Source organism: Callorhinus ursinus, unplaced genomic scaffold (assembly GCF_003265705.2).
Source record: "Callorhinus ursinus isolate GAN/ISIS: 27379988/994484 unplaced genomic scaffold, GSC_fseal_2.0 scaffold13, whole genome shotgun sequence".
NCBI lineage: Eukaryota > Metazoa > Chordata > Mammalia > Carnivora > Otariidae > Callorhinus > Callorhinus ursinus.
In genome coordinates this window covers 42,591,043-42,603,929 of record NW_027397075.1, presented here as the reverse complement: position 1 = coordinate 42,603,929, position 12,887 = coordinate 42,591,043, and the positions used below count along the sequence as shown (strand labels likewise).

At 47.8% G+C, this 12,887-nt stretch overlaps 1 protein-coding gene across 2 annotated transcripts in view; it reads left to right on the top strand.

Annotated features, from left to right (window-relative positions):
* CACNA1E (calcium voltage-gated channel subunit alpha1 E) overlaps positions 1–11,916 on the top strand; it is a 500,959-nt gene extending 489,043 nt beyond the window's left edge. For both annotated transcript variants that reach the window (XM_073900155.1, XM_073900154.1), the window contains 3 exons: positions 346–526; positions 1,762–1,952; positions 3,423–11,916. In XM_073900155.1, the coding sequence (XP_073756256.1) occupies positions 346–526; positions 1,762–1,952; positions 3,423–3,965 (915 nt within the window). In that variant the 3' untranslated portion in view covers positions 3,966–11,916. The remainder of the gene's footprint in view (positions 1–345; positions 527–1,761; positions 1,953–3,422) is intronic.
* The last annotated feature ends 971 nt before the right edge of the window (positions 11,917–12,887 follow it).

Genomic DNA, 12,887 nt, shown 5'->3' with positions numbered 1-12,887 from the left:
TTTCATGGTGCAGACTTTTTGATAATTGCCCTCACATATTTCAGAGTGGCTCAAGGTTCACTGCAGGTCCTGGTTGGGTCCCTATGGTAGAGGGTTCTATGGGAAGCTTGCACTGTACATTTACTGCTTGCTTTCCTGAGCACGAAGATAAGACCGTGGATAAGTCTCAGTGTCTATGTTAACATAGCATAGGATGCTTGCCGCCAGCTAAGATCTGAGCAAGAGGGATTCAAGGAAGGTTACAGTTTGCACTCTTCAACAATCTTTAGCTCACTTCTTCCTTACTTTTAGACCTTTTCCGTAATTAATCCAGATTTTGTGTTCCTCTGGGGCTCCTATTTCCAGGTGGTGACAGATCCCAGCTCCATGAGACGTTCATTTTCCACGATTCGGGATAAGCGTTCAAATTCCTCATGGTTAGAGGAATTCTCCATGGAGAGAAGCAGTGAAAACACCTACAAGTCACGTCGTCGGAGTTACCACTCCTCACTGAGACTGTCAGCTCATCGCCTGAATTCTGACTCAGGTGAGGGGGGGTGTTCCCTGTTCACCTCTTTTCAGGCTCCTGCGCTGATGACCAGTTCTGATAAGAACTGAAAATCACTGGAACAGGATTCAGATAAGGATACAGGTTTAGGAGAGCAAGGGAAGAAAGAACACTTGTCATCAGGAAAGAGTTCCCTATCTGATTTGTCCTGAAACAAAGTCTTCTATATTCATCATAAAGGCTGAAATTTCTTTCTTTCAGAGTAGGGCTATAGAAGTCATTAAAATGTATAGAACTGTTGAATCAATTACGTTTTACACCTGAAACTAATATAATCTTCTATTTTAATTATACTTCAATAATTAAAAAAATTGAGATTTTCAAATAACCTTCTGCAAAACCACTGAGGTTCCTTAGGGGGTTTCTTTTTTTTTTTTTAATTAAAGATTTTATTTATTTATTTATTTGACAGAGCACAAGTAGGCAGAGCAGGAGGGAGAAGCAGGCTCTCTGCTGAGCCAGGAGCCCAACGTGGGGCTCGATCCCAGGACCCTGGGATCAGGACCTGAGCCGAAGGCAGGCGCTTAACTGACTGAGCCACCCACGTGCCCCACCTTAGGGGGTCTCTAACACATTCCTGGCAGGGGCTGGGCTCTTACCGCCAACTCCGCTTCAACCCCAGTAGTGCTACCTGGAATTTTTTTTAGGTTTTTGAGTTTTATTTCTTTTTTAAGGAAAAGGGTCATACTGATAGAGTTTGAAGCATTCTCATGTTTTTCTAATGGTTTCTATTTTACTAGATGAGGAAAGAGATCAAAAAGCTGTGACATGCCTATAGCATAGGGCCAGTAAGTGGCAGAAATGGGACTAGAAGTCTTCAGTGGGACTGAAACACTTTGACCTCCATCCCTTTACTGATGCCACCTTCCCCCCAAAAAATTACACACCCGTGTTTAGGACAGAGAATTCCTGGGCCATATTGTTGGCAAAGATTCTATCTTAATTGTGTTCTAGCATAAACAGTAGCAGAAGAGAATCAAGTGCATCCTTTGACACGTGTGTCTTTCCAATGGCAACTTGCACACTTTCCTCTTCACAAAAGAGTAATTTTCCAACCTTTCCCTCCTGCCTCCCTTTCAGATCACCTGTTGACATGCCTGGAGAAGCTAGGATTCCTCAGGGGCCCAGTCCTTCCCAGGCTTTATGACATCTCTTTATGTTCAGAGGCCAGTATGTGTAGAGCTGTGATCAGGTGCTTTTGTCATCTCTCCCAGGCCACAAGTCTGACACCCATCGCTCAGGGGGCAGAGAGCGGGGGCGGTCGAAAGAGCGAAAGCATCTTCTCTCTCCCGATGTCTCCCGCTGCAATTCAGAGGAGCGAGGGACCCAGGCCGACTGGGAGTCCCCAGAGCGCCAGCAGTCCAGGTCTCCCAGTGAGGGCCGGTCACAGACCCCCAACAGACAGGTGAGCCTGGAGAGGAAGTGGAACCCCTGTAGAAAGAGACAGAGGGGTGGTCTGCTAACGTTAGGTGCAAAATGTGGGCATCCAGTACCCACACCCACCTTGGTGTCACAGCAACTATACCCATTGTGCGTAGAAGTTGGCTACCTCCTGCTTGTGTACTCAGAAAACCAGATAGTTCCCCCAAGAAAGACAATGGTATCTAGAAGTCATTCCATCTCAGTCCTCAGAACCCAGAGGTACAAAGTCACAAGTAAGTTCACGGAAGTCTCAGCCAGATTTAGGAGGAAAGGATCACCTCTAGCCAGAAAAGTTTCTTTGACCAGTTGCATGATCCTTAGTATTAGTTACAGTGGTGATCCATATCTCAGCATAGGATTTATCATTTGGATCAGTTCAACCTCACTTACCTAGCTTCCAACCATCCCAAAAGGAAGACCCCGCCCTTCTCCTTCCAGCCCCTGCCTAAGAAATCACTACCCGAGCTGTGTGAAAACATTCTCTCGACTCCCGCTTTCCTCCTCACTCCCAGCCCAAACTCTGTTTAAGGCTGTGGGAGCCCAGATGGGAGAACCCCTCAGCAGCAGTGAGCAGAGGGGAAGGGGAGGGTCTGCTACAGTAGACTTTAGAGGCAGTTGAGAAGTTTCTTCTAGAGCAGTGACTTTCAAATTTTAGTGAACAGAATCATGAAAGCTTGTTAGAACTGCATATTCCAGGGACCTAGAGGGCTCTGCTTCAGTAGCGAGACCAGCTAGAAAGGGAAAAGTAGAAAGTTGAAAGGACCCCTACTTCCCCAGGAACCTCTGAGCACGTGGTTCATAGGTCACACACACCTTTGAGAAACACCTTCCGGAAGGTTCGTTTACCAGCGCTGGGCTCAGGGACCCTTGGGTCTAGGCGAGCAGATCAAGTAAGGCCTGAAGCAGCAGCTGAGCATGTGGGTGTAGAAGCTGAGTTGACCTCAACCAGCCACTGAAGACATGAAGGCAGAGTGAAGATGAGGGGAGGAAGTTGCTATTCCCTCAGATCCACTTCCCAGGAAAGGTTTCCCAGACAGCAACCCCTTAGCATTCATTCATCTTGCATGTAGCTGTCTTTCTCTGAGGTTGCAAGGCTTTCTTTCACTGTGCCCCCTGTTACATTTTTTGAGCTTCCAGATCCTTGCTCCTCTAAGTGTATGCTCCATGGTCCAGCCACACCTGGGAGCGTGTTAGAAATGCAGAGTCTCAGACCCCACCCCAGACCTGCTGAGCCTGCAGCTGCAGTTTACATTGACAGGCCCTGGTCTCCACGGTGGAGACTCTTCTGTCTCCTTCAGTCCCTCCCTTCCTAAGCGGAGGGGACCCCCAGCTCAGACCTCCCTCCCCCAGGCTCCAAGGGCTCTCTGGAGGGAGGGTTGGGGACCTTACCCGGGCCCCTAGTAGGGATCAGGCCAGGCGCGGTCTAACCTGCCTTGTCTGTCCCGCTGCGCAGGGCACAGGTTCCCTGAGTGAAAGCTCCATCCCCTCCATCTCTGACACCAGCACCCCAAGACGAAGTCGCCGGCAGCTCCCACCTGTTCCCCCAAAGCCACGGCCCCTCCTTTCCTACAGCTCCCTGCTGCGCCACACCGGGAGCATTTCCCCGCCGGCTGACGGAAGCGAGGGTGGCTCCCCGCTCACCTCCCAGGCGCTGGAGAGCACGGAGGCTGGCCTGGTGGAGGCTCCCAGCTCCCGGCTCGGCCAGCAGGGCCAACACTGCTCCCCTCAGCGCTACATCTCCGAGCCCTACCTGGCCCTGCACGAAGACTCCCACGCCTCAGACTGTGGCGAGGAGGAGACGCTCACCTTTGAAGCCGCCGTGGCCACCAGCCTGGGCCGCTCCAATACCATTGGCTCGGCGCCGCCACTGAGGCATGGCTGGCAGATGCCCAACGGGCACTATCGGCGGCGGCGGCGCGGGGGGCCTGGGCCCGGCGTCATGTGTGGGGCTGTCGGCGACCTCCTGAGTGACACGGAAGAAGACGACAAGTGCTAGAGGCTGCTCCCCCCTCCGATGCATGCTCTTCTCTCCACCGAGTTGGGAAGCCAGTGCTGCCCGGGGGGGAAGGAAGAGGGAGGAGGAAGATGGGAGGACACCGTGCATCATCAGACGAGAGGAACGAAGGGACACCAGGAAAACCAGGGGCACCCGCCCCATTGCTTTACTTCCCTTTGCAAGATGGGCCCTGCCCACGGGCTGCCTCTTTGCTGGGGACAGGAAATTCGAGAAGGCACAGGGGGCTTCCCATGGCAGGAGGGACGTGAGGATGGCTTTGCTTCCCCTTGCCCCTTCCCCCTTTGCCGTCAGCTCAGCTGCAGAGGGATGGAGCTGGCCTGTGTCTACACCCCTTGCCCTGAAAAGCCTGGAAGACTTTCTGGCTCTTCGCTAGGGAGTTGTGGAGACCCCAGCAGAGGGGTTCCCTCCCTCAGCAGCTCTTGCTTCCCAGCCAGCACCCCTGCCAGGGAGGGCAACCACAGGAGCATCTCCTGCACACTCCCCTCCGGCTCGCTTCCCCCAGAGAAGTGCAGGCTAAGTGCGGGAGTGTTGGATGCCAGGGGTCGGAGGCCAAAAGGGAAAAGTTGAAGTGGCAGAAGGGGTCAGGGTGCTGTGGCAGCAGCAGCGAGGGCTGGTCTGGGTGAGCAAAGCCATAGTCCGGCAGCCCGGACCCTGGGGGAGAGGCTCAAAGAGAGGGAGGGAATGGGGGGTGCGGGGAGGGACAGTCCCGTCTCTTTGAAGCCTGTCACCTCCTCAGTAGGTGCTGGGTTAGGATAGGCCAGGGACAGCCCTCAGGCTCCACCGAGGCTCTGGGAAGGGTATATTTGGAAAGCATTTACCAACCCCTGTGGCCAGAGCACCAGCCGGTGTGAGCAGAAGTCCAGCCAGGACTCTGCCAGGCCTTAGCCCTGCAAATGCTGGTCCTAAGGGATCTCTGAGGGTGGGGTGAGTACGGTGAGGGGCACTTAAGGCAGAGTCTGTTTTCCATCCAGTAGAGAAGAATCTGGAAACAGCACATAGGGCCAAATGTCAAGGTAGACTCTGGGCCAGGAGGCAGTGGGCCTTTCTGCCAAGCAGCGAGGCCCCGAGCCAGAGGCGCAGGCTTCCCTGCCACTCCCTGAGATGGTAGTGCACACATACCCAAAGTGGGCCCTCCATCACTGAGTAGAGACTTCTAGAGCGAGAGGAAAGGTGGCCAGACCGAAATGTGAAACTTCCATGAGAGAGTCAGGCTGAGTTCACTGAGGACCTCCTGGGAGGAGGACCCCTTCCACAGCTAGTTGGTGAAGTGGTCAGTTTGTCCTGACACTTTGAAGGTGATTAGTCAATATACCTCAGCTGAGACCTGGGCTGCTCCTCCTAGCCACGGAGACTCTGATGCGACCTCATCACACAGTGTCATGAGATGGGGGTTCCCCGTGGCCCTGCATATTCCCTGGCGCCAGGACGAGGCTTTTTCTCTCCCCAGGGTAAGAGCTGGGCAGAAGACGGCCTCAGGCCGCTGTGTCATTCTTAACCACTAACCCCCCAAACTCAGAAGCATGGAGAAAGAGAGAGACTTCCTCGACTAATCAGTCCTCGCCTTGTATCGATTGTCCACTCGGGGAAGCACATCACTCCCTCTATCTGGTGGAAATGTCCCATCCCCTCAACTTCCTCCCCTGTCTCCTCCCAGGGGCTGGAAGGGTCTGCTGGAGAAGGGTGCCAGGCAGGCCTTCCCTTCACAGCCACGAGCAGGCCGAGCTGGCCTCACAGGCCCCTCCCCTGGCCCAAGATCCCCGTGGCTGAACCCTCTCTCCATCCTCCTCCAGCCAAGCCAGCCTCCACCTCTTGGGGAGGAGAAGTGAGGAGCTGTTATTTTTCTTAGAAGGAGCCTCTTTTGACTTCTGAAGTTTTTTGTTTGTTTTGGTTGAAATAGAACTAAGGCATAGTTGCATCTACCCTGAAAAGCCAAATACAACCGTGGGGCTGCAGAATCATTGCTCATGGCCCCGCCTTCTCTTTTAGATACTGATGGAGCTTCATGACCCCCAGGCAGCCCTCACATCAAAGTAGGCCCAGGGCAGGAGACCACGGAGGCAGAACAGAAGCCGCCTCCTCCCCGACCTAATGTCCATTTTCACTGCACTCTCCTGCTCACTACTTGCGTGCTTGGGACTAGCTGCCCATATGAACGCGACTACGTCACACCCTGATCTGAACAGGCGTGCCCCCCTTTACGGAAGACTCAGATGCTGGGCCTTGTAGTGTTTGAAAAGTTTCCTCTGCCCTGTGTCATTTCATGCCAAAGTGCCGCAGTGAGCTGTTTTCTGTGCACAAATTTGCATTCTTCCCCCTCAGAAATGCAGCTTTCCCTAGGGACAGGCCTACCCCAGGACAGCCGCTCTGAGTCAGCAAGCCTCTTGCACTGTGGTGCGAGAACAGGAATTGATCTCTTCTGCCATCTCAACAGGAGGAATTTAGCCTGGCAGAGCAATTACCAGAAATGGGATTTGCCTGTAAACCACATTATGAACACAAAATTTACTGTGCCAGGAACCCTCCCTGGACACCTGAACTCCTTAAACTCACATACACACCCAAGCACCGGAGTCTCGAATGTGGTGGTATCGAGCCTTGCAGAGGCAGTCCCCCGACCAACCACTGGGGTTTTTCTAGAACCAATGAACTTAGGAACGCTCTTACTCAGTTTCCCCTGACCAAGAAATTGGGTTTCTTATCCCTGAGCCTGCATTTACCGTTCTAGTAAGACCAGAAAATAAAAGACAGTTTTCTGTTAAGTCACGGAACTCATAATCTGTTTCCTTCCACCTCTTAATAAATGTGACCTTCCCCCTTCCCTCTAATAGCTGACCAGGATATCCCTTCCCACGTGTCAGATTCTGTCTCTTCTCTCTCCCTTGAAAAGAAGGTCTTTGAGATCTCAAAACCTGTGCTGCTTTTCTTTGGATGAAAAAGTATGGCAGCATCTCGAGAAATGCCAAGCAAACTGGAAACTGTTGGAGATAACACCGAATGATTAAACGGAGTACTGCAGGTCCCCTCAGAAGAACATTTATCTCTATGTCCAGTTTCCATTGCTATTGTTAGTCTTCGGCATCTCCTCAAAACAAAGAGGGAGGGATGGGGGAAAAGAGTAGAGGAGGAAAAGAAATCAAGGTAGATATTCTAACTAGGTCTGTGTTTAGATGCTCCTCTCTTCACTTCCAGACAGACTTCTGGTGGGGAATTCACGTGTCTCCCTCTCTCAATCCCCATGAGGGCAGAATGCCAGCAGGCCTTCAGACACAGGGGAAGAGCTCTAGGCCAAGATGCTCTGTGAGCCAGGGTCTGGATAGAATTACCTACACTATGAAGAGATGGTACCTTCGAGCATCTCCCCCACCCCACCCCCAGGGTTGACTTACATAAGCCATGAACACGACCGCCCAATGTGGGTCTGTCCACTCTTCTAGCTGAAGAATCTATTTCTATTCTGGGCTTCACTTCTCCCCACTCAATGTCCCTATGGGGTACTGAAATCATGGATAATGTTTCTCTGAAACTGAAATTCAGATGTTCTGGATTAGACCACCTTTTGACTCTGGGACCACACAAAGACAACCCCATATTCCACCACTCAGCCAACGTCTTCTTTCTACACACGTCCATCTCTCCCCTGGCCTTTGTGATGAGCCTCAGTATCTCCTGCCTTCTGTTCTCCCATCCCAGCTCTTGTTTTGCTGCATGTTATCACTGACTTAACTCCTGAAATGTTTTAAATCCACCCAGTCCAAGCTTATTTGCTGACCTGCCTGTTTCTGCTGTTGGGGAATGCATCATTCTCATAAAAATAGTTGGGAACTCACCAGGTAATATTCACAAGGTGATCTGAACCAGTATAAGGTGCAGTACTCTTGGGGTGAGTGGGGGATATGAAATGTCCGCATATTCAATGAAAGTCCACTTGAGGGAAATTAGGTCTCTCTTGGCATAATGGAACAAAATTTAATAATTTTGGTTTTTTAAAGAAAGTTCTCAATTTTCCATTACATCCTATTTCTAAAGCCTGCTCTGGATGTTTCATTTTTGGACAGAGTATTTGTTCAGTGGGTTGAGCCAGGGATAAGCTGAGATTCTTTAATTTCTCAGCCCAGCTGTAATAAATATGAGGTCATAATAAGAAAAGGCATATGTATAGCAGGCGGGAAGCAGATGGTCATCTACTTTGCTGGGATTTTGTGAGACTTGAAGGTTAAGGAATTTTCACCCTATTTTTATCAGTTTCATGTTTGTTATGTTTTGAGACCCTCAGAGACCTGGTGCCAGTGTGCACAAAGAATCTTGGGGAGGACAGGCATTCCCATGCCTTGGGGTAGCCTCTTCCTCACCAGATTCTTCCATCCTGTCCGTCCGTCCTTCCTGGATTCCCAGGCACTGAACACTGTCCAAGAGGTGCAGGTGAGGAGTAAGGCAAAAAAAAAAAAAAAAAGTGGGCCTCCTGCCCGTGGCCAGAGCATGATGGTTTAATTCCAGGCAAGAGCCTCCTGAGGAATCAGGTCTAGGTTTGGATAAAGAGATCTCCACACTGAGGCTCTTATTTTAACAAAAGCCACACAGAGGTAGCTCAGGACTTAGGACCTAAGTTGGCATGATATGATCAGAAGAGATGCCATGTTAACGAGCACTGCCTTTATCTGTAGCTCTTTCTGACTTTTGTTTTTTCTTTGGTGAACTACCCTGTATACTGTAGCCGTTTATCCTGACAGAGCCCCAGCTGATGGCTTTGCTGGTTGCAGCCCCAGACTTAGCTGAAGACTGCTGGGGTGATCTGCCAGTCATCATGTGCCGTCACTCAGTCAGAAGGACACAGATGTACCATTTTGGGCTGGGGGAGACTAGGAACAGAAAAAAAACTGTCTTTGGTTTCTGATGCCTTTTTCTTCCCTTAAATCCTTTCTGCTTTGACCCTCTGAGGCTTAGGCATCCCAGAGAAATCAGGTCAAGTCAAAGATAACAGATTCATAGATTGTCCCAACCTTCCCAAAGGGCCTGGAAAGCTTCTCTTAACAAAACTCAAGTCAGTTGGTTGAGAAATTTGAATGAGACTCACAGCAGAGGCAAATGGATGGCTGGGGTACCTCTGAACTTCCCTTCTATTTTTGTAGTCTTCCTTCTGATCCCTAACATCACGCTAAAAATGGGGTGGGGGCGGCCCTAGCATCCTGACCTTCTAAATGCAAAAAGATTTTATAACAAGCCATGCTACTATGTAAATACATGATTGAAGTTTGAAATCTTATTTCTGGGGGTATGAAAGAGTTGAGCAGATCTGATGATAAAAAATGGTAAGGGGATCTATGTTTATTTTTATTTGCGATCTTTTTGTTTGGATTTTTTGTATCACACCCGCTCTAAAATAGCAATGAAGGATAAATGTGTGCTCTGCAGTGTTTCTGAATCACCTTCTAATTAATTTCCATCAAACAATATATTTGAGCCAAAAATCAGAGGTATACAGTACCAGTTCCATCTTCTCTCTTTGGTGGATTTTTGTTTTTTGGGTTTTTGTTTTTGTTTTTGTTTTTTGTCTTCTTCTAAGCCTCTGTCTCTTGTTTCTAGGGACTTAAAATATAACCTAGATGAACGTAAAGCAGCCTGAAAACTTCAGTGAAAGCCAAGGAAATAATAGAATGGATATAGATTTTTTTCAAGACATCTTTAACCAATAAATACAAAGTTTATGTCTTGAGAAGATAAAATTTTAAGAGTGTAGTAATCTGGTAACTGAAAATTATTGGGAGTCAAAAATAATTCTATCCCAGCCTTCTGTACTCGTGCCTTCAGCAAGGTATTGCATCTGCGTGCTTTATTTCCCTCATTAGGAAAGCTGAAATACTAATGCTTGGCTAATTCATGGGGTATGTTTGTAAGTCAATTAATATCACATCATTTAACATACTTAGTCTCCACAAATCAACTTAGAAAAATCTTCTCTTCTTATATCCCACTAAGGACCTATGAAATTCTTGGCATCGCTAGAAACTTCATGTTTAATGGAACCCAAATCCCAGATTTGCTTTAATTTCACCAGCTATTGTTCCCGTTTTCCCTTCCTCTTCTTTTTCACTCTCTAATTAAAAAAAAAAAAAAAAAATCAAGACTTTTTTTTTTTCTTAAATGCAGGAAAGAAGTTGAGTTTTCATGATCAGAGCTTCCTGGTATCTTCTTTTTGTGGACACTTACGCCAGTGTTAGATCAAATAACCATTCTCTAATGCTTAGGATCCTCACGAAGACCTCTTTTCTAACCCAGCATTGAGTCTTTTCTGTCTTTGTTCTGCCAGTTTGTCAGAGAGAAGGGATGGATTACTCTCTCTATTCTGGAACCAAATCTGTAGGATCTGTACCAGGTACTACCACGTCCTCCTCAGTTCACCCAGAGGTGGGCCCCAAAACTGAAAGGGTATTAATCACAGCTGCCAAATCCAAATTTGACCTTATCTGGTGACTCAATTTTCTTTCCGGTAATCTGATTTCTTACAGTGATGGCCTGTACCACACAGGAACCCACTGCCCAAAGGAAGTCTATTAGAAATCCATATAAGGGGTGAGCAAGAAAAACACACTCCAAAATTTAAAGTGCCATTAAACCCATTAAAAAAAAATAAGGGTAATATGAAATGAGGGCTAAACAGTGTAATCTAACTGCCAATTAAAGTATACAGTAGTTCTGGTCTTAGCTACATTTGATAGGGAATTATATCACATTAAGCAGATCCCAGCAGATTTAGTAAAAACATAGGCATTCAATTTTAATGGCTACCAATGGGGATATATACTTAGCTTGCAGGCCAAACTTCAATCAGTGTTTTTCTATCCTGGTGTTTTGTGAACAAGCCAAAATTTATACAAAGCCACCCTAAATGCTGCAATTGCAGAGGAACCTCCTTCTTGGTGATATGAGAACAGTCCAACTCCACTCAAATTGAGTCTAAAATTTGGAACTCGTCCAGAAAAACAAATGGAGGAGAAAAATCTAATGCACAAGTTGATTTGACATATTTGTAGCTGGGGCAATGTGAGCAGAGCCTAGGAAGACAAACTATAGAACAAAGACAAGGTTGAGGTAGAAAATATCAGCTAGTCCCAGGAAAAGAAGGTGTATGACTTGAGATAGTCTTTTACTAGATCATTGGTATACGTGTTAGCATGATACAGGATTCAGAGCAGTGCTTCCTGCCAAGCTCACCAAAGGTAGTGGATTTGAAGGCTTCAGTGGATTAATAGAGCCCTGAACAAATTTTTCAGACCTGGGAGATGGAGAGAAAGGAGGTTCATGCTTTAAAGCAGCCCGAAGACAATCTGTGACTTTATCAACTCTTCAGTATAGTAGTGCCAATAGTGGAGAGATTTCACTGATCTTCCTGGTGGTACAAATGCCAACAGGAGGGGAGGGGAGAGGGGTGGTGAGTGGGACAGAGGATGAGCTTTATCAGGAAGAGATTTCAAACTGTGAAGGGTGCACCGGTACTAGCCCCAAAGGATATCATTGCAAAAAAGTAGACCAACGGGTGTCCAGGCCATACCCTCTGTGCTTTGGGACCTAAGGCCAGGCCATTCCCACCTTGATTTGCTCTTAGAGGAGGAGCTTGTAAGATGGAATCAAGAGGGAAAATGGGTGCTCTGCCTTAGGCTGTTAAAAACGCTGCCACCTGCATTACAAACCACATGTGAGTCAAAGACGCTTTAGACACTTCCTTATGGGCAGCATCCACTGTGGTGCACCAGACTGACACCCCTTCAGGAATGGTGTTTAAATGGCAGCCAGTGCTGGCCCGCCCAGAGTATCGGTGCATCTTTCCTAAAGCCAGAATTCAGCACTGCATGTTGACCAGGTGGATATCCTGTAATATAAATGCTCGTTTGGATCCAAAAGGAAAATTATTAAAAATAAAAGAAAGATGAACAACTTTAATGGTTTTTTTGGGGGGGGTGGTCAAAGAAAAGAATAAATAAAACCTTGTTGTAAAGAATTAATTGGCCTGATTCCCCTCACTCTGTTTCTTTGGTCCCTAAAAAGGGAGGTCTCAGGAGTGAATCCTTGCCAGAACTCTCAGGGTAAGTGGGCAGTGGGTCCTGCAGTGCAGTTGGATGACATCTGCTCAGCCCAGCTAGTTAGGAGGAATTCCAAAGTTTCTCCAAGTTTCAAGGACACCCTGTCCCTAAAAGATTTTCTTTTCTTAAAAGTATTAACTTGGAGGAAACAACAACACAAAAATAGGCTCCAGATAAACAGCTTCACTGAACAAGTTATTTCCTTTTCTTTTTTATTTATTTTTTAAAGATTTTACTTGAGAACAAGAGAAACAGAATGAGTGGAGGGAGGGGCAAGAAGCAGACTCCCCGCTGAGCAGGGAGCAGATCGCAACAGCAGGGCTGGAACCCAGGACCCTGAGATCATGACCTAAGCTGAAGGCAAACTCTTAACCAACTGAGCCACCCAGGTGCCCCCGAACAAGTTATTTTCTGACCAGAAAAGTTCTATCTCTAGGTAAGGAGTTTAAAAGTAGACTGGAAATCTATGGAACACAGGGCTTCATGACTAGAACTATAACCAGCCTCCTCTCTGAAAGAGCAGGGAAGAGAGGACATCCCAAGACTTTGAGGAGATACTGTCTATTCTTTCCCACTGCCTGTATTACTCCTCATTTAATCATAATAGCTTCCTTAATAAAAGGGAAGCAGCAGCCCTCGGATCCAGTGGTCCCTTATGAGTCTCCCTCTAATCCTAGTGTTGGGTCTATTGTTTTAATATGAATTATTCTTCTATTAATTAATTTAATGGAAACCAGCTTCTAGAATGGATCCTCTATTTCTGAAGTTCTACCAACATATGGCTTCTCAAGCCCTACATGATTTTTTTAAGTGAGGGTTCGTTAGG